Genomic DNA, 20667 nt, shown 5'->3' with positions numbered 1-20667 from the left:
TTGAGATGTTTCTACAACTTGATTGAAGTCCACCTGTGGTAAATTCAATTGATTGGACATGATTTGGAAAGGCACATACCTGTCTATATAAGGTCCCACAGGCCATGTGGTCGAAGGAATTGTCCGTAGAGCTCCGAGACAGGATTGTGTCAAGGCAAACCTCTTGGGAAGGGTACCAAAGAAGTTCTTCAGCATTTGTATTTATTATGGATCCCCACTCTTCCTGGGGTCCAGCAAAGTTTAAGGCAGTTTATACAATTTTAAAATACATTCCCAGATTTCACAACACACTGTGTGCCCTCAGGCCCCTACTCCACCACACTCATATATCTACATTACTAAATCCATGTGTCTGTATAGTGCATATGTTATTGTGTGTGTATGCATGTGTCTGTGCCAATGTTTGTGGTTTTTTTTATGTTTTTTAAATCTAATTGTACTGCTTGCGTCAGTTACTTGATGTGGAATAGAGTTCCATGTAGTCATGACTCTATGTAGTACTGTGTGCCTCCCATAGTCTGTTCTGGACTTGGGGACTGTAAAGAGACCTCTTGTGGGGTATGCATGGGTGTACGTGCTGTGTGCCAGTAGTTTAGACAGACAGCTCGGTGCATTCAACATGTCAATACCTCTCATAAATGAAAGTAGTGATGAAGTCAATCTCTCCTCCACTTTCAGCCAGGAGAGATTGACATGCAAATTATTAATATTACCTCTCTGTGTACATCCAAGGGCCAGCCGTGCTGCCCTGTTCTGAACCAACTGCAATTTTCCAACTGCAAAGTCCTTTTCTGTGGCACTTGACCACACGACTGAACAGTAGTCAAGGTGCGACAAAACTATGGCCTGTAGGACCTGTCTTGTTGATAGTGTTGTTAAGAAGGCAAAGCATCACTTTATTATAGACAGACTTCTCCCCATCTTAGCTACAGCTGCATCAATATGTTTTGACCATGACAGTTTACAATCTAGTGTCACTCCAAGCAGTTTAGTCATCTCAACTTGCTCAATCTCCACATTATTTATTACAAGATTTAGTTGAGGTTTAGGGTTTGGTGAGTGTTTTGTTCCAAATACAATGCTTTTAGTTTTAGTAATATTTAAGGCTAAAGTATTCCTTGCCACCCACTTTGAAACTAACTGCAGCTCTTTGTTGAGTGATGCAGTCATTTCAGTCGCTGTAGTATCTGACGTGTATAGTGTTGAGTCAACCGCATACATAGAAACTCTGGCTTTACTCAGTCAGTGACATGTCGTCAGTAAAAAAAAGCAAGGGTCCTAAACAACTAGCCTGGGGAATTCCTTGGTTAGGGAGGTGACCAAGAATCCGATGGTGACTTTTACAGAGCTCCAGAGTTCCTCTGTGGAAATGGGAGAACCTTCCAGAAGGACCACCATCTCTGCAACAATCCACCAATGAGGCCTTTATGGTAGAGTGGCCAGACGGAAGCCACTCAGTAAAAGGCACATGACAGCCTGCTTGGAGTTTGACAAAAGGCACCTAAAGAACTCTCAGACCATGAGAAACAAGATTCTCTGGTCTGATGAAACCAAGATTGAACTCTTTGGCCTGAATGCAAGCGTCACGTCTGGAGGAAACCTGGCACCATCCCTACGGTGAAGAGTGGTGGCAGCATCATGCTGTGGGTATCAGGTTTCAGGTAAGACCCAAGTGCAGACTGTGTTGTAGTAACAATGTTTATTGCGATAACAGGGGCAGGCAGACAACAGGTCAAGGCAGGCAGCGGTCGATAATCCAGAATAGTGGGGCCAAGGTACAGGACGGCAGGCAGGTAGGTCCAGGGTCAGGTCAGGCAGAGGTCGGTAATCCAGTGTAGGGGCAAAGTCACATGACGGCAGGCAGGCTCAGTGACAGTGGGGATGGTTTTCAGCGACAGGGACTGGGAGACTAGCCAGGATCAAGGGAAAGATGAATGGAGCAAAGTACAGAGATCCTTGATGAAAACCTGCTCCAGAGCGCTCAGGACCTCAGACTGGGCCGAAGGTTCACCTTCCAACAGAACAACAATCCTAAGCACACAACCAAGACAATGCGGGGGTGGCTTCGGGACAAGTCTCTGAATTTCCTTGAGTGGCCCAGCCAGAGCCATGACTTCAACCCGATCTAACATCTTTGCAGAGACCTGAAAATAGCTTTGCAGCGACGCTCCCCATTCAACCTGACAGAGTTTGAGAGAATCTGCAAAGAAGAATGGTAGAAACTCCCCATATACAGGTGTGCCAAGCTTGTAGCGTCATACCCAAGAAGACTCGAGGCTGTAATTGCTGCCAATTGTGCTTCAACAAAGTACTGAATAAAGGGTCTGAATACTTACATAAATGTGATATTTCAGTTTTACATTTTTAATACATTTGCAAACGTTTCTAAAAAACAATTTTTGCTTTGTCATTGTGTGTAGATTAATGAGGGAAAAATTAAGCTGTAACGAAACAAAATGTGGAAAAAGTCAAGGGGTCTGAATACTTTCCGAATGCACTGTAAGCTGCCTCCAATGTCATTTTAGAGAATTTGGCAGTACATCCAACCGGCCTCACAACAGCAGACCACGTGGAACCACACCAGCGCAGGACCTCCACATCGGGCTTCTTCACCTGTGGGATCGTCTGATGGGTGTGGGTTGCTGATGAGTATTTCTGTCTTTAATAAAGCCCTTTTGTGGGGAAAAACTCATTCTGATTGGCTGGGTCTGGCTCCCCAGTGGGTTGGCCTGGATGCCAAGTGGGTGGGCCTATGCCCTCCAAGGCCCATCCACTGCTGCACCCCTGCCCAGTCATGTGAAATCCATACATTAGAGCCTAATGCATTTACTGCAACACCATCATTAAGTCTAATGACACAGCAGTGGTAGGCATGATCACGACAATGACGAGACAGCCTATAGGGAGGAGGTCAGAGACCTGGCCGTGTGGTGCCAGGACAACAACCTCTCCCTCAACGTGATCAAGACAAAGGAGATGATTGTGGCCTACCGGAAAAAGAGGACCAAGCACGCCCCCATTCTCATTGACGGGGCTGTAGTGGAGCAGGTTGAGAGCTTCAAGAACCTTGGTGTCCACATCATCAACAAACTCACATGGTCCAAGCACACCAAGACAGTCGCGAAGAGGGCACGACAACGCCTATTCAGGAGACTGAAAAAATTTGGCATGGGTCCTCAGATCCTCAAAAGGTTCTACAGCTGCACCATCGAGAGCATCCTGACTGGTTGCATCACTGCCTGGTATGGCAACTGCTCGGCCTCTGACCACAAGGCACTACAGAAAGTAGTGCGTACTGCCCAGTACATCACTGGTGCCAAGCTTCCTGCCAGCCAGGACCGCTATACCAGGGGGTGTCAGAGGAAGGCCCTAAAAATTGTCAAAGACTCCAGCCACCCTAGTCATAGACTGTTCTCTCTGCTACTGCACAGCAAGCGGTACCGGAGCGCCAAGTCTAGGTCCAAGAGGCTTCTAAACAGCTTCTACCCCCAAGCCATAAGACTCTTTAGCATCTAATCAAATGGCTAACCAGACTATTTGCACCCCCCCCCCCCCCCCCTCACCTTTTACACCACTGCTACTATCTGTTGTTATCATCTATGCATAGTCACATTAATAACTCTACCAACATGTACATATTACCTCAATGACCTCGACTAACCGGTGCCCCCGCACATTGACTCTGTACCGGTACCCCCCTGTATATAGTCTCGCTATTGTTATTTTACTGCTGCTCTTTAATTACTTGTTACTTTTATTTGTTATTCTTTCTTTTTTTAACTGCATTGTTGGTTAGGGGCTCGTAAGTAGGCATTTCACTGTAAGGTCTACACCTGTTGTATTCGATGCATGTGACAAATACAATTTGATTTATTTAAATTGACCTTATATGAACTGTAACTCAGTAAAATCTTTGAAATTATTGCATGTTCCGTTTAAATTTTTGTTCAGTAGATCTAACATCGGAAACTTTATCATAGCCAAAGAGTGTTGAATATAAAATAAAATTTCAAGTTTGGTCACTATTCAGTTTGAAATGTCAAGCAGGCAAAATGTTTCAAAGAAGTTTTACTAAACTAAACGAGCTTCACCGAAATGTTGGTAACCAGTAGTGGAGGCTGCTGAGGGGAGAACGGCTCATAATAATGGCCGGAATGGAATGGTATCAAACACATCTTTTTGGGGAGGGGGGGTTCATGTGTTTGGTATCATTCCATTCACTCCATTTCATTTCAGCCATTATTATGAGCCGTCCTCCCCTCAGCAGCCTCCACTGGTATCCAGTTTAATGTATTGATCACTTCAACTAGGCTGGATGTGTCTATTCATAAAGTATTATCACAAGTTATAACAATAATTCCAGTAAATGCATTATAATTGTATAATATAGTTTTATCATTTCATCTTTGGTCTCTGTCTAGACATGGCTACCTGCAGCTGTCTGAAGAGCAGTTCCAGTGCTCTATCTATCTGGACGTGTTCACTGAGCCAGCCACCACTTCATGTGGACACAACTTCTGCAAGACCTGCATCAGAAAGTACTTGAATAGCAATTACGTGTGCCAGTGTCCACTGTGTAAAATTACTTTTGATAGGAGACCAGATCTGTGTCCATACCTTTTATTTCTGAGATGGCCGCTCAGTTCAGGAAATCAGTTCAATGGAAAGCTACCAGCAGCCCAGGCCAGCACCCTACTAAGTCTGGAGAAGTGGCCTGTGACGTCTGCACTGGGACGAAGCGCAAGGCACTACTTTCTTTCCTGGTGTGTCTAACCTCTTTCTGTGAGACTCACCTGCAGCCCCAGCCCCAGCCCTGAAGAGACACAAGCTGATCGGCCCCGTGGAGAGCCTGGACGACAGGATGTGTAAGAAGCGTGACAGACTCCTGGAGATGTTCTGTAGGACTGACCAGGCGTATGTGTATCCGTTCTGCACTGAGACACACTACAAGGCTCACCACACCGTCCCTCTAGGAAGAGTATGGAGAAAGGAGGGCTCAGCTGGAAGCACAGGTGCAGAAGATGATTCAGGAGCGATAGCTGAAGGTTGAGGAGTTCAAACACTCCGTAGAGCTCAGCAACAGAGACACAGAACTTGACATAGCAGAGGGCGTGCAGGTGCTCACTGCTCTCGTGTGCTCCATTGAGAGAAGCCAGGCTAACTACATTTTAGAATGTTAACGAGAAGAAGAAAAGTGCAGAGAGGTGGACTGGAGTGTGTATCGAAGAGCTGGAGCAGGAAATCACTGAGCTACAGAGGAGACGCACTGAGCTGGAGCAGCTCTCACACTGAGGACCTACCGAACATGTCATCCCTGTGCCCCCCCCCCCCCCCCCCACTCACCCAGGTCCAGGACTTGTCTGAGATCAGTTTTCACAGTGCTCTGTGTGGAAGGGGTGTGAACAGAGGAGTGAGGAGCTCTTTGTCTCAGCTGGAGGAAAAAGTGAGGGGGGCTTTTTCTGAGCTTGAGGAGAAATGTCTTAACCGAATGGAGAAGTTTCCTGATTTGATGCTGAAGAAGATGCAGTGGATGTGACTCTGGACCCTGATACAGCAAATCCCAGACTCATCCTCTCTGAGGACGGCAAAACAAGTGAAAGATTAATTCACAACAAATAAACCTTTACCTTATGAACTACAATATGATCCAGAGGTGGCACCAGAGGTGTATTTTCTGGGGCATGGAGTTTTCTCCTGATCTGATGACCTGGTCAGGTAAAACTCCTATTCGTAGGCTATTCTGGAAAAATAAGTATTTTCAACTTTCATTTAGAACTGAAAATGAACCCGGTTTCAACGTCCGGAAAATACTTATTTTTCAACGTCCGGAAAGATACCTTTTCATCGTCCTGGAAGAGATGTACACTGAACAAAAATATAATCGCAACATGTAAAGTATTGGTCCCATGTTTCATGAGCTGAAATAAAATATCCCAGAAATGTTCCATATGCACAAAAGGCTTATTTCTCTCGAATTTTGTGTGCACATTTTTTTACATCCCTGTTTGTGCGTGTTTTCCCCTTTGCCAAGATAATCCATCCACCTGACAGGTGTGGCATATCAAGAATCTGGTTAAACAGCATGATCAGTACACAGGTGCACCTTGTGCTGGGGACAGTAAAAGGCTCTAAAATGTGCAGTTTTGTCACACATAATACCACAGATGTCTCAAATTTTGAGGGAGTGTGCAATTGGCATGCCGACTGCAGGAATGTCCACCAGAGCTGTTGCCAGAGAAATGTAATGTTAATTTCTCTACGATAAGCCACCTCCAACGTTGTTTTAGAGAATTTGGCAGTACGTCCAACCGGCCTCACAACCGCAGAACACATGTATGGCGTTGTGTGGGCAAGCGGTTTGCTGATGTCATCGTTGTGAACAGAGTGCCCCATGGTGGTGGTGGGGTTATGGTATGGACAGGTATAAACTATGAAAAAATAACACAATTGCAATTTGACTGCACAGAGATACCGTGACGCGATCATGAGACACATTGTCGTGCCATTCATTCACCACCATCACCTCATGTTTCAGTATGATAATGCACGGCTCCATGTCTCAAGGATCTGTACACAATTCCTGGAATCTGAAATCGTCACAGTACTTTCATGGCCTGCATACTCACCAGACATGTTATCAATTGAGCATGTTTGGGATGCTCTGAGTCGACGTGTATGACAGCGTATTCTAATTGCAGCAAATTCGCACATTCCCCCAAGTGACGAAAGCACTCCACATGGATGCTGGTCCATGTTGACTCCAATGTTTCCCACAGTTGTGTCAAGTTGGCTGGATGTCCCTTGGATTGTGTACCATTCTTGCATTCTTGATGCACACTGGAAACTGTTGAGTGTGGAAAAACCTAGAAGTGTTGCAGGTTTTGACACAAATCGGTGCACCTGGCACCTACTACCATACCCCATTCATAGGAACTTAAATATTTTGTCTTGCCCATTATTCACCATCTAAATGGCACACATACACAATCCATGTCTCAATTGTCTCAAGGCTTAAAAATCCTTCTATAACCTGTCTCCTCCCCTTCCTCTACACTGATTGAACTGGATTTAACAAGTGACATCTATAAGGGATCATAGCTTTCACCTAGATTCCCCTGGTCAGTCTATGTCATGGAAAGAACATTGTTCATAATGTTTTGTACACTCAGTGTATTTATCACAGAACCACCAAGAAATGAAGAGTGACATCAAGGCTGTCTTTTAGGGCTTTTATGTAGCTCTGCAACGATATTATGAAAAGACAGGACAGGAACACATCAGTCTTCAATGCACAAGTTGTTCTTTCTTGCTCAGTGTTTTCAAGGACTGAGAAGAAATGGGGCTACGAGTAGTACCAGGGTGCTAGCAGGGGATGTAAGCACCCAGATTAAATAAAATACATTCAATGAACTAAAAACAGAAGATGGTATCTTCCAGCTACTGTAGCTGCCTCCTAAACATCAATTGGCACTACTAGTAGCGCAACAAATGAAAATATAAACCAAAAGTTAAGTTCCTGGAGATAATAGCAATCTGATTCCCCATCCTGTCTAAACTGGGCTTGGGCCACTGACCATTAACCTAGATGTTCTGTTCTGCCTTGTGTACTGTTCCAGTAATTTGAAGTTTGATGGAATAACCATTGTAACTCTCCTACAACAGTCAAATTTGCAGCAGCATTATTTTACAGCCAGAGATGTAGATATGAGTAAGAAGTCCAGTATCTCTGGAGCATTAGCCTACCTCACTTCTAGCCTTAACAATCTATTGAAAAAAAAACACATTTTTGTCATTTTGATGTATATTCCTATTACTATGAAGCTGTTGCACCTGAAGCATGCATATTTACCTTTAAGATGCGTGTGATCTTGTTTTATTGCCTTAATACATTTCTATTGATGTCACACAGTTGGGTATTCTCAATATTATCTCACTATAAGGATGTTGTGATATGTAAGTTTGGAGTTGGGCAATCTTACGCAATTCTATTGCATTACTAGCTGTTGATAAAATATGTATTTATGTCGGCCGAACTCGCGGGGGCAAGAAGACGGATGCACAGGTCTATTGAAAACAGCGCGCGCCACGGAGGAGACGGGAACAGGGAGGAGGGTGCATAAGCTACACTAAATACGTTCCCTTTAAACAGGGGACACGGCGGCGGGGGATAGATAGAGAGGGGAGAGGAGAAGAGATTTAAAAAAATAAAAGGAAGAAAGACAGCGAGGGTGGGAGGGAGAGAGAAATAGAAAAAAAAAGAAAGATGTCGTCTTCTCGTTTGAAAAGCCGAGGCGAAGCTTTGGATTGCGGCCGATCGGGGACTCTCTAGTTAGGGACACGATTTTACGCAACACCGAGGCTTTGGAATTCACCACCGCTTTGGCCTCTCGGAGCTATCGAAATAAATAACTCTTCGTCCACGTATTTACAAACAACTGCGGACTTATTATTATTACTTTTTATACATTTTTCGTTATTTGTAATAACCACATTTTGCATGGATTTGAGAATAGGATTTCATCTTAGGCTATAATATAAATATACAATGTAAATTGCATTGTAAATGCATCATTAAAAGCATGCATCAACCATTTTGTCGCATTTTAGTTATAATATCATGTTGCATCCTTTCGTCCCACAGCATATAACAACATTTTAGTTGAACATTATCATTACTGTCATAATATTGTCATATAGCTGACAGCCTTTCAAAATGTATCATTCATCTTCAATAATAATTTATGCTATTGAATGCACCGCGATTTAAACTTTCACACTGATATATTCACCTTTGATATTTGAAACTGCAGAGAGGAACTAGGTAGACTGCAGACATTGTAGCAGGTGGAGTGATTCATCAGTTGGCCCCAGCCTATGGTTGGTTGGCCCCTAAGTCTCAGGCGGATATATATTTCTAGTTTTGACTCTTGGACTAAAAGTATCTGACATCATCCTGCTTCAAAATGGATTCTTCTTGGAGTAACTTTCTGTTTCAGGTAAGTTTGTGTGTGTCTAGGAAAGATATACATTGTGTTTAGTGTCTCACTCATTAGAGTGCTATGGATGCAGAAGTGAATGCACTTGGGATCCTGGGATCATACACATGCTTATTATGTTTGTGATGTCACATAAGTCTTAAGCTGACAATTTGCCAACTGTGCCCCTTACAGATTTGTTGTAGTATTGATTATGAGGGCAAGAGTGAGAGCTTGTGTGTGTTCTGACTGGGGTCAAAGGTGGCATGATCCCCCAATTATGTGTATTTCAAGCCTCAGCAGCTAATTCTTGCTTTCATTTCCCCAGACTCCGCCCTCACAGACCCAGTCCGAGACAGCCCTCCAATCAGAGCTGCTTCCGGACATGACTGGCTCCGCCCAGAACCCCCCTACAGAGCACATAGCCCCGCCCCCATCCACAGTGGACACAGCCGCCCTGAATGAAGAGCCTTTACCTGGTGAGCATGCAGGTTCTATATCCCAAAAAGCACCCTATTCCTTATATAGTACACCACTTTTGACCAGCAGCCATATGGCTCGGGTCAAAAGTAGTGCACTGTGTATGGAATAGGGTGGCGGTTGCCATTTGAGATACAGCCAGGATCAGGTACAATTTACTCAATTGACCAATTCTACACAGTCTATAAGGATAATATTAGAATAATAATATATGCCATTTATAAGACACTTTTAACCAAAGCGATACACATACATTTTTTGTATGCGTGGTCCCAGCGGAAATCGAATCCTGGCATTGCAAGCGTCATGCTCTACTGACAGAGACACGGAGGACCACTATGTTTATTCAATATTATTCTAATTCAATAAACACATATGGAATCCACAATAAACTATTGGATAGGAGGGGAGTGGAGGGGCAGAGAGAGTTTTTCTTGTTGTCAGGAGTCACAGCTGCTGCAGACTCAGCGGAAGCACCTTGATGTCCTCTCTTTACATATCAAAGCTGAAAACAAGCACATACAATCTGATATCTCTTCAGCCCCACCCTGAACCATGGGATTTCTTACCTCAGGAAATAATGTCCTTTTCACACTCCCTGTGTCTGTTGCATATGTTTGTGACAGACAGAGAGGGGCGGAGAGAGAGAGGAGGACGAAAGAGAGAGGTTGTGAGAGAGATGAAAAGACAAAGAAATGTAATAAAAAAATTATGATTGAATCGTCTACATCTGTGATGGTGAGAGCAGTGCAACAATGCTACATCACAATTTCTGCCCAGCACGCACATAATGTTCTGAGAACCAGACACTACCGTTCAAAAGTTTGGGGTCACTTAGAAATGTCCTTGTTTTTGAAATAAAAGTACATTTTTTACCCATTAAAATAACATCAAATTGACCAGAAATACAGTGTAGACATTGTTAATGTTGTAAATGACTATTGTAGCTGGAAACGGCAGATTTTTTTATGGATATCTATATAGGCGTACAGAGGTCCATTATCAGCAACCATCACTCCTGTGTTCCAATGGCACGTTGTGTTAGCTAATCCAAGTTCATTATTTTAAAAGGCTAATTGATCATTAGAAAACCCATTTGCAATTATGTTAGCACAGCTGAAAACTGTTGTTCTGATTAAAGAAGCAATAAAACTGGCCTTCTTTGGACTAGTTGAGTATCTGGAGCATCAGCATTTGTGTGTTCGATTACAGGCTCAAAAATGTCCAGAAACAAAGAACTTTCTTCTGAAACTTGTCAGTCTATTCTTGTTCTGAGAAATGAAGGCTATTCCATGCGAGAAATTGCCAAGAAACTGAAGATCTCGTACAACGCTGTGTACTAGTCCCTTCACAGAACAGCGCAAACTGTCTCTAACCAGAATAGAAAGAGGAGTGGGAGGCCCCGGTGCACAACTGAGCAAGAGGACAAGTACATTAGAGTGTCTAGTTTGAGAAACAGACACCTCACAAGTCCTCAACTGGCAGCTTCATTTAAGTAGTACCCGCAAAACACCAGTCTCAATGTCAACAGTGAAGAGGCGACTCTGGTATGCTGGCCTTCTAGGCAGAGTTGCAAAGAAAAAGCCATATCTCAGACTGACCAATAAAAATAAAAGATTAAGATGGGCAAAAGAACACAGACACTGGACAGAGGAACTCTGCCTAGAAGGCCAGAATCCCATTCATTATTGGTTTTGGGTGTGTTATGCCAAGGCCAGAGTGACAACCCACAGGACGGTTGACCCCCAGGGCCAGGACTGAGCAGTCCAGCACCTAGGATTGCCTAAATAGGTATCTCCCCTGATGTGGGCATGTTTTCAATACTGACTCCTTTTGTCATACTGTATTCCATATAAGGCATGCAGACCTTATGAAAGTTGCCCAGTATATACCTTTAATCTTGGATGGCAACAACAACTGCCCTCGGGATGCAGTTGATGGAGCATTACACCAGGAATGCACAATCCCTCCATCAGTGCTCAGACTGTCCACAATAGGCTGAGAGAGGCTGCACTGAGGGCTTGTAGGCCTGTTGTAAGGCAGTTCCTCACCAGACATCACCGGCAACAACGTCGCCTATGGGCACACACCCACCGTCACTGGACCAGACAGGACTGGCAAACATTGCTCTTCACTGACGAGTCATGGTTTTGTCTCACCAGGGGTGATGGTCGGATTCGCGTTTATCGTTGAAGGAATGAGCGTTACACCGAGGACTGTACTCTGGAGCGGGATCAATTTGGAGGTGGAGGGTCCGTCATGGTCTGGGGTGGTGTGTCACAGCATCATCGGAATGAGCTTGTTGTCATTGCAGGCATTCTCAACGCTGTGCGTTACAGGGAAGACATCCTCCTCCCTCATGTGGTACCCTTCCTGCAGACAATGCCACCAGCTATACTGCTCGTTCTGTGCGTGATTTCCTGCAAGACAGGAATGTCAGTGTTCTGCCATAGCCAGCGAAGAGCCCGGATCTCAATCCCATTGAGCAGGTCTGGGACCTGTTGGATCGGAGGGTGAGGGCTAGGGCCATTCCCCCCAGAAATGTCCGCGAACTTGCAGGTGCCTTGGTGTAAGAATGGGGTAACATCTCACAGCAAGAACTAGCAAATCTGGTGCAGTCCATGAGGAGGAGATGCACTGCAGTACTTAATACAATGGGTGGCCACACCAGATACTGACTGTTACTTTTGATTTTGACCCCCCTTTTTTCAGGGACACATTATTCAATTTCTGTTAGTCATATGTCTGTGGATCTTGTTCAGTTTATGTCTGTTGTTGAATCTTATGTTCATACAAATATTTACACATGTTGAGTTTGCTGAAAATAAGCACAGTTGAGTGGACGTTTCTTTTTTTGCTGAGCTTAGTACGTTCTATGGATGGTCTTAAACTGCAGTAATTTATGTCTAAGATTATATGAACATGACTGGGCATTCAAACATATTTGTATCCATGCATGATCATCAATATCTTCTACCAGGTCTTCCTCACATTGTTGTTTTACATGCTTTGTGTCATCGGGAAAAGCCTATTTTAACCCTTGTTACAGTTTGGAAATTAACTTTGGAGGTTTGTCAGACTGCCTTAAAATTGTTTCAATCTTTGAAGTATCTGGCTTGTCCATTGTTTGCTGCACAGAGAGAATAAGGTGTATCTGATAAAATTCACCTCAGCTCCGTCACAGACTGGTCTTCCCTGGCTGCCTGACCCTGCTGAGACCCATCACCATCTGATCCTCCTGAAATGAGGCATAACAAAGAATGACCTTGGTGTACATGTATACATTTTATTATACAAGAATATAATCAGTGGTTTAATAGTTGAAATGACCATTATTCCCAGATCCCAGACTGTAGCTTTAAGCTTAAGATGCTGTCCTGTAGCTATTGTAGGTCTACCCAGCAACTCAAGATGGAAATTCACAGACGTTGTGAATATACTGCAAAATTCACCTGGTCTTTCCTGGCTGTCTGCTTGGTGTGTTATAGAGCTCCCGAGTGGCGCCCCAGAGTGGCGCAGCGGTCTAAGGCACTGCATTTCAGTGCAAGAGGTGTCACTGCAGTCCCTGGTTCAAATCCAGGGTGCGTCACATCCGGCCGTGATTGGGAGTCCCATAGGGCGGCGCACAATTGGCCCTGTGTTGTCAGGGTTTGGCCAGGGTAGGCCGTCATTGTAAATAAAATTTGTTCTTAACTGACTCGCCTAGTTAAATACAAATAAAATAAAACTGTCGCCATCTGATCCTGCTAAGACATGATGATCATAGTGTTGTGTACTGACGGTGCACCATGACAGTGAAGCCTGTAGAGCTGTTTATTACTGGGTCAGTTTTAAAAATAGGGAATTAGTTCGGTAAACTGACAAATCAATAACATTACATTGCTATACTGACTCTAATAAAAACTCACATTCCACAACAACAAAAAACATCAGAATTATCAGTCTTCAATCGTTTGGCCGTTGGTTTCATCGTTTGATTCAGGTCTAATGTGAATGAGGCATATATAATACCTACTTTTGGCAAGCTCTCTCTCTGATGGTACATCAACTGGTGAAAGCTAGCTAAGTTCATTTACTTCTGTTGAAATGGGACAAAAAGGCTACAAAACATTTCCATACAAACAGCTGTTAGATATTAATAAATGGCACCTCATATCGCTATCTGACAGATAGCTACAGGCTAGAGGTGAACTGACTGTGGTAGCTACTAGCTAACTAATTCATTCACCTCAGTCAAGAGGGTATAAAACATTAGCTGAAGTTACATTTCAGTTACACTACTAGCTCAGCACTGGGAATAAACACTCGTTTTTTTCTTCTATTAAGTTAAACAGCAGTTACTTTTCCAGCTACATCAGTCAACTAAAGAGTAGCCAGTTTCTGCTCTGCTTGCTTTTACAACTCAGAGAAAGAGCTCAACACATACACACTGAGAGCAGCTGCTGCTGTTCAACTCTCCTGTGCTGGTCCAGCCAGCAATTCAAAAGCTTTGCCTTCACACAGCCTATCCACCCGCTCTCTGGTGTCCGTGTGGTCCTAAATCCAGCTGTCTGAAACCTCCAAACAGCCTACCCGACCGTTCTAAGGTGTCCGCATGGTCCTAAACATACCGACGCCGTTTTTGGTATCACAGTGCAATGATAAAACTAGGGGGGGGACAAAAATGCCATTTCTCCCAGTGAAAGTTGTGCCCCTAACTTTAACAGAACGTTTACTAAAAGTTCAAACATAGTTACATTTAATTACACATTTGATAATGTTCTCCAATTGGTTTGACTTTGAGAATGTTCTCAAATAGTTCAGAGAAGGTTAAGAAACACATTCTTCTGTGGGAATTTCAGTACTTCAGGATAACGTTTGCTACAGGTTTCCTCATGGTTCTATTTAAAGTCATGTTCTCAAATTGTTCCGAGAATATTAAGAAAACTTTCCATAAAGAAAACACAAGAAAACTTTAGTAACGTTCACAGAACGTTCTAAGAATGTTATTTAAAAACATATACATTCCGTTCTCAGAATAAACAAAACTCTTTCTATCCTCTATCTTATTAAGTGTGTTGGCCGCACCAACTAATTGGCCACACCTGATCTTAATGAGTGCTTGTTTCCTTTGAAATGGGGTCTGTTTGAAAAGACAACATTTTGAAAAAAAATGCCATTCTAGTTCATCCTGGTGGCGCAGTGGACTAATTCTATAGATAGAGAACAGAAGATCATAGGTTTGAACCTCACTGACGTTGTGCCATAATCAAAAATAAATGTGTTTGCATGTTTAATGCCTAAGCAAATTTACTTCCATGTGTCCTATCTATGTTTGGATTTCAAAACAGTTAACCCAAACTAAGTTAGCAGTGTTATTAAAAGTTTTACAGAAGCATGTTCTCAGAACGTTATTTAATTACCATCAAATGACCTATAATTTCCCTTCTCAGAACGTTAATAAAACCTTCCAGGAAAACTTTCAGGAAACCATAGTAAAATGTTCTTAGAACCTCCCTGCAATGTAAAAATTAACGTTCACAGAACAGGCAAAATGTTCACTTCTGTTCTCAAAACGTTTAGAAAGCTTTGCGTTTTACTGGTCAGGGGTCAAGAAACTTATGGCTTCATTCCCAGAACCAATGGGAAATCAAAAACGTACATTCCCACAACTTCCAAGGAACCAAATGTGCGTTCACCAGATGCTTTCATCCTAAACAACTTACAGTATACAAATGTAGAGGGACCCAATAGCTTACTTATTCAGTATGTGGGACCCATGTAGGAATCCAACCCACAAACTCTACCCTTAGTTCCCTTTCAGGAGTTACGTTCTCTCAAACTTATGTTTTCCCTCTTTCCCCTCTATCTTTCTCTCTCTCTCTTTCCGCTCTCTTTGTTTTCCATCTGTCCTTTAGAGAAGGCCGTCTCCAAGCCTGGCCGGCCGACACACATCTGCGCCACATGTAACAAGCAGTTTAAGAACAACTACAACCTCCGGCGCCATCAGTCGGTGCACACTGGCATCAAAATGAAGGACAGAGCAGCCAGAGAGAGGGAGGACGGGAGCAAGGGAGGAGGAGGAGGGGGGCGGCAAACAATCCCTCTCTCCCTCCTCCACCTCTCTCTGCCCTCTCATCCTCCTCCCGCAGAATCCCTCCCCCAACCCTCCCCACTTGGAAACCAGGAGGGCCAACCTGTTGCGGTGTCCATCGCCCCAGCGACCATCACCATGGCTGCGCCCCAGGTGCTCCAAGCTGCAGTTGTGGTTGCCGGGACAATGGTACAGGTTGGTTGGTGCCTGTTTTCTCATAATTATTGAAGAATCATTTGCTGCTCCCTATGCCGTTCTCGCTCTCTCCTCGCCTACTTTATTGTGCAATGTAGCCAGAGTAGCTATACGTACCCCACAGCCAGCACTAGCCAACTGTCCCTTTCTTCTCATCAAACCTAGAACCAGAACCAGGGGCCTCAACCCTACCCCAACCCTAGCCCCAACCAGGTGAGGAAGAACCATGCATGTGAGGCCTGTGGGAAGGCCTTCCGAGACGTGTACCACCTGAACCGCCACCGGCTTTCCCACTCGGACGAAAAGCCCTACCACTGCCCCATCTGCCAGCAGCGCTTCAAGAGGAAAGACCGCATGAGCTACCATGTACGCTCACACCAAGGAGGGGTGGAGAAACCTTACGTCTGCCCCCATTGCGCCAAGGGATTCTCACGGTGAGAAGGGGGATGACTGGGTGGTGGGGGGTTCAATTGTGAAACAAGTATACACACATGCACATATAGTACCAGTCAAAAGTTTGGACACACCTACTCATTCCAGGATTTTCTTTATTTTTTCTATTTTCTACACTGTAGAATAATAGTGAAAACATCAAAACTATGAAATAACACATATGGAATCATGTAGTCACTAAAAAAGTGTGAAACAAATAAAAATATATTTTATATTTGAGATTCTTCAAAGTAGCCACCCTCTGCCTTGTTGACAGCTTTGCACACTTGGCATTCTCTCAACCAGCTTCATGAGGTAGTCACCTGGACTGCATTTCAATTAACAGGTGTGCCTTGTTAAAAGTTAATTTGAGCCAATCAGTTGTGTTGTGACAACGTAGGGGTGGTATACAGAAGATAGCCCTATTTGGTAAAAGACCAAGTCCATATTATGGCAAGAAACAACAGTTCATCATTACTTTAGACAAGTCAGTCAATCCGGAAAATTTCAAGAACTTTGAACATTTCTTCAAGTGCAGTCGCAAAAACCATCAAGCGCTATGATAAACTGGCTCTCATGAGGACCGCCACAGGAAAGGAAGACCCAGAGTTACCTCTGCTGCAGAGAATGAGTTCATTAGAGTTACCAGCGTCAGAAATTGCAGCCCAAATAAATGCTTCACAGAGTTCAAGTAACAGACACATCTCAACATCAACTGTTCAGAGGAGACTGCGTGAATCAGGCCTTCATGGTCTAATTGCTGCAAAGAAAGCACTACTAAAAGACACCAATAAGAAGAAGAGACTTGCTAGCAATGGACATTAGACTGGTGGAAATCTGTAATTTGGTCTGATGAGATTTTTTGTTCCAACCGCCGTGTCTTTGTGAGATGCAGGTGAACGAATGATCTCCGCATGTGTGGTTCCCACCGTAAAGCATGGAGGAGGAGGTGTGATGGTGTGGGGGTGCTTTGCTGGTGACACTGTCTGTGATTTATTTAGAATTCAAGGCACACCTAACCAGCATGGCTACCACAGCATTCCGCAGCGATACGCCATCCCATCTGTTTTGCGCTTAGTGGGACTATCATTTGTTTCTTAACAGAACCATGACCCAAAACACACCTCCAGGCTGTGTAAGGGCTATTTGACCAAGATGGAGTGCTGCATCAGATGACCTGGCCTCCACAATCACCTGACCTCAACCCAATTGAAATGGTTTGGGATGAGTTGGACCGCAGAGTGAAGGAAAAGCAGCCAGCAAATGCTCAGCATATGTGGGAACTCCTTCAAGACTGTTGGAAAAGCATTCCAGGTGAAGCTGGTTGAGAGAACACCAAGAGTGTGCAAAGCTGTCATCAAGGCAAAGGGTGAAGAAACTCATTTTGAAGAAACTCATATAAAAATATATTTAGATTTGTTTAACACTTTTTTGCTTACTACATGATTCCATATGTGTTATTTCATAGTTTTGATGTCTTCACTATTATTCTACAATGTAGAAAATAGTAAAAATAAAGAAAAACCCTTGAATGAGTAGGTGTGTTCAAACTTCTGACTGGTACTGTATATGTACATGCACACATTTATGAAATTAGTCTGGAGTTCTAATAGAATTCAGTTCTAACTGACGTCTGTTGTGCAAGGGTAGATCTATCGGCGAGAAATGACCGATAAGACACAGATAAGACACACGTGGGGTTTTAATCCTTTCTCCTGTCTGTTCCAGACCCGACCACCTCAACAGTCACGTCAGACAGGTGCACTCCACTGAGAGACCCTTCAAGTGCCCGGTAATCCTCTTCTTTCTAACTCACTTTTAACTCTTTCACTCTCTCTTTTTCTACTCTCTGCATGTATTATTGACCCCCGCAATGTATCTGTCTCGGTCCATTTGTCACAGTTAATAAGTCACTTGCGATATCTCAGATGGGTCTCGCCATAAAGATCAGCTGTTTACAAAATTACAATGATTGGCCAGATGGTGGCGCTATAACAAGCGATTAAAATGCTAACTTTGAAAGGTCATGCCCCTCAACCCGTTTGACCTAAAGTCATTACATTCGGTACATAGGTCCCGGCTCACAAGGAACACCTTTTACTCAGGGACGCATAAGGTCCGTCATGATGGATTTTACGCTATTTTGGATTTTGTGAAAAACACTACTCCTCTGCCACTGAATAACCGATCTGCACGAAACTGCATCATTCGTGGGGGACAACATTTGAACTCTTGCCTTGTTCTTTCTCCCTATTTTCAAACTTGTTTCCTGTCGTATGTTCCTTGCTTCTCTGTGTACACTATATGAATTTTTTATAGGCAATTTAATGACATTGACCTGCCTAGCTTCTAAAATATAATGGCGAAGAAAAATGTCAAAATGTCCAAGATTCAATGGTTTTGTGTGTGTGTGCGGGCGCGGGCGCGGGCGCGTGTGCTACACAGACCTGCACGTCTGCCTTCGCCACTCGGGACCGTCTCCGTGCCCACCTGATTCGCCATGAGGAGAAGGTGCCGTGCCACATCTGTGGCAAGCTCCTCTCTGCCGCCTACATCACCGATCATATGAGGGTCCACAACCAATCACAGCACCACGCCTGCCACCTGTGCAACCGCAGTGAGTGGACTTCCATGTTATTTTTTACATTTGTGAAAGGGGAGGAGAATACCTGTGTAACGGAGGTGGTTACACAGGTATCCCTCTCTCATTCCTCATCTCTCATATGTCCTTCTCTTTTGTTCCTCGCCTTTTCTTATTTCTCAATGCTCTCCCTCCCTCCCTCTCCCTCCCTCTCCCTCCCTCCCTCCCTCTCCCTCCCTCTCCCTCTCGTCTCCCTCCAGGCTTCACCACCCTCACCTATCTGCGTGTCCACGCTCAGAAACATCACGGCCAGGAGTGGAAGGAGAGCGGCGGGACGCGGGGCATGTTCGGCGGGGCCGGTGCTGGCGGGGTGCTGCTGTGCCAACTGTGTGGGGTGCAGTGCAAGACACCCACCCAGCTCCAGGGCCACATGGGCACCCACGCCGTCACCCAGGTCCAGGGCGGCCCCAGCCCCAGCAGTAGCCCCGCGGGGACCGGTACCATGGCTGTGGCCGTGTCTCTGTCAGGCAGCTCAACCGTGGGCCTGCTGGTCACTGACTGCTCCAGCATCGCCCCCCAGCCTCTCAGCTAGCAGCCAGGCCCATTGGAGAGGGGGAAGGGGGAGAGGGGATGGAGGTAAATGGATGCAGTGGAGACTGCAGTCAGGACAGCTTGAAAGAGGAGTGGATGTGGCTCAGGGTGAAATTTCTCCTAAGTACAGATGTACTGTAGGATCAGTTTCCCCTCCCCCAATCCTAACCATTAATGGGGAAAATGAAATACTGGCCCCGGATCAGCATATAGGGGCATTCACCCCCCAGGGCCCCATTTGTTTTTTTTACCTTTATTTTACTAGGCAAGTCAGTTAAGAACAAAATCTTATTTTACAATGACGGCCTACCCCGACCAAACCCTAACCCAGGCAACACTGGGCCAATTGTGTGCCGCCCTATGGAACTCCCAATCACAGCTGGTTGTGATACCACCTGGAATCAAACCGGGGTCAGTAGGACTGAGATGCAGTGTCTTAGACCGCTGCGCCACTTGGGAGCCCTTTGTATTCGATCCTATTTAAGATGTTGCTGTTGTTTCCGCAACAGTCACTTTATCAACTGCCATTGGTGGACACGAGAGAGAAGAGGAAAGGAGAGATCGTGGAATCCTCTTTTTTTTAAATGAAATTCTACTGAACGAAAAATTATGTTTTCCGGTTCAATATGCCACTTTTCCATTCACATCGAACCCAAACTCCCATAACGATGTTTGGGATTTTACAAATGCATCACTATTTATTTTTCTTGGAAATATTGATTATACAGTATATGATCACCCAGACGCAGTTTGAGCTGTGGTCCTACATTGGCTTTTTGCTTTTTAAGATGCACAGTATCCCAAGAAAGGACTGTTGCCTTTTCAACAGAAACATGTCATCACCATGTAACTTTACCCTATCACTTATAGAAAGATAGCATCAAATGGTTATTTATTTGTCTGTATATTTGGCTACTGAATGCTCGTCTTTCTTTGCTTCCTATGATCTTGTTGTTATTATTCTGGATGCTCTGATTTTTAATTCTCTCAAAGTTGAATTGGTCTGAAAAGTATTTGTACTTTTGTGACACGTTTTTGTGAGATTGCATTCTAGACTGTTCTTCTGTTGATTTAGAATCTCCTCTGTTAATGTCACTGTATTAAAGCAGTAGTATGTATAACCTATATGCACTTTATCTGTGAACATGTACAGCATCTGATATCAGAGATGCAGTAGAATAGAAAATGGTTATTTCTCTGGAGAAAAATGTAAATCTTATTTAACCTTTTTTTTTGTCTCTATATAGATGTAATCATGATAATCTGAATAGAGATTCTATGAACCGTTGATCTATTGTCCATGGCATTGTTTACACCAGTGGTCTAACCCTCCCCCACCA

At 44.2% G+C, this 20667-nt stretch overlaps 1 protein-coding gene across 1 annotated transcript; it reads left to right on the top strand.

Annotated features, from left to right (window-relative positions):
- The first annotated feature begins 7947 nt into the window (after positions 1 to 7947).
- Positions 7948 to 20450, top strand: LOC115170823 (myc-associated zinc finger protein-like). The gene is made up of 7 exons (XM_029727146.1): positions 7948 to 8996; positions 9304 to 9454; positions 15353 to 15723; positions 15889 to 16157; positions 17884 to 17947; positions 18601 to 18772; positions 18997 to 20450. Exons 1-7 carry the CDS (start codon positions 8964 to 8966, stop codon positions 19326 to 19328), a joined length of 1392 nt encoding a protein of 463 aa, XP_029583006.1. The 5' UTR covers positions 7948 to 8963; the 3' UTR covers positions 19329 to 20450.
- Positions 20451 to 20667: the final 217 nt, after the last annotated feature.

Source organism: Salmo trutta, chromosome 32, assembly GCF_901001165.1.
Source record: "Salmo trutta chromosome 32, fSalTru1.1, whole genome shotgun sequence".
In the NCBI taxonomy this organism is placed as follows: Eukaryota; Metazoa; Chordata; class Actinopteri; order Salmoniformes; family Salmonidae; genus Salmo; species Salmo trutta.
The sequence above is the reverse complement of the archived record's forward strand: the minus strand, read 5'-3'. Positions and strand labels throughout refer to the sequence as shown.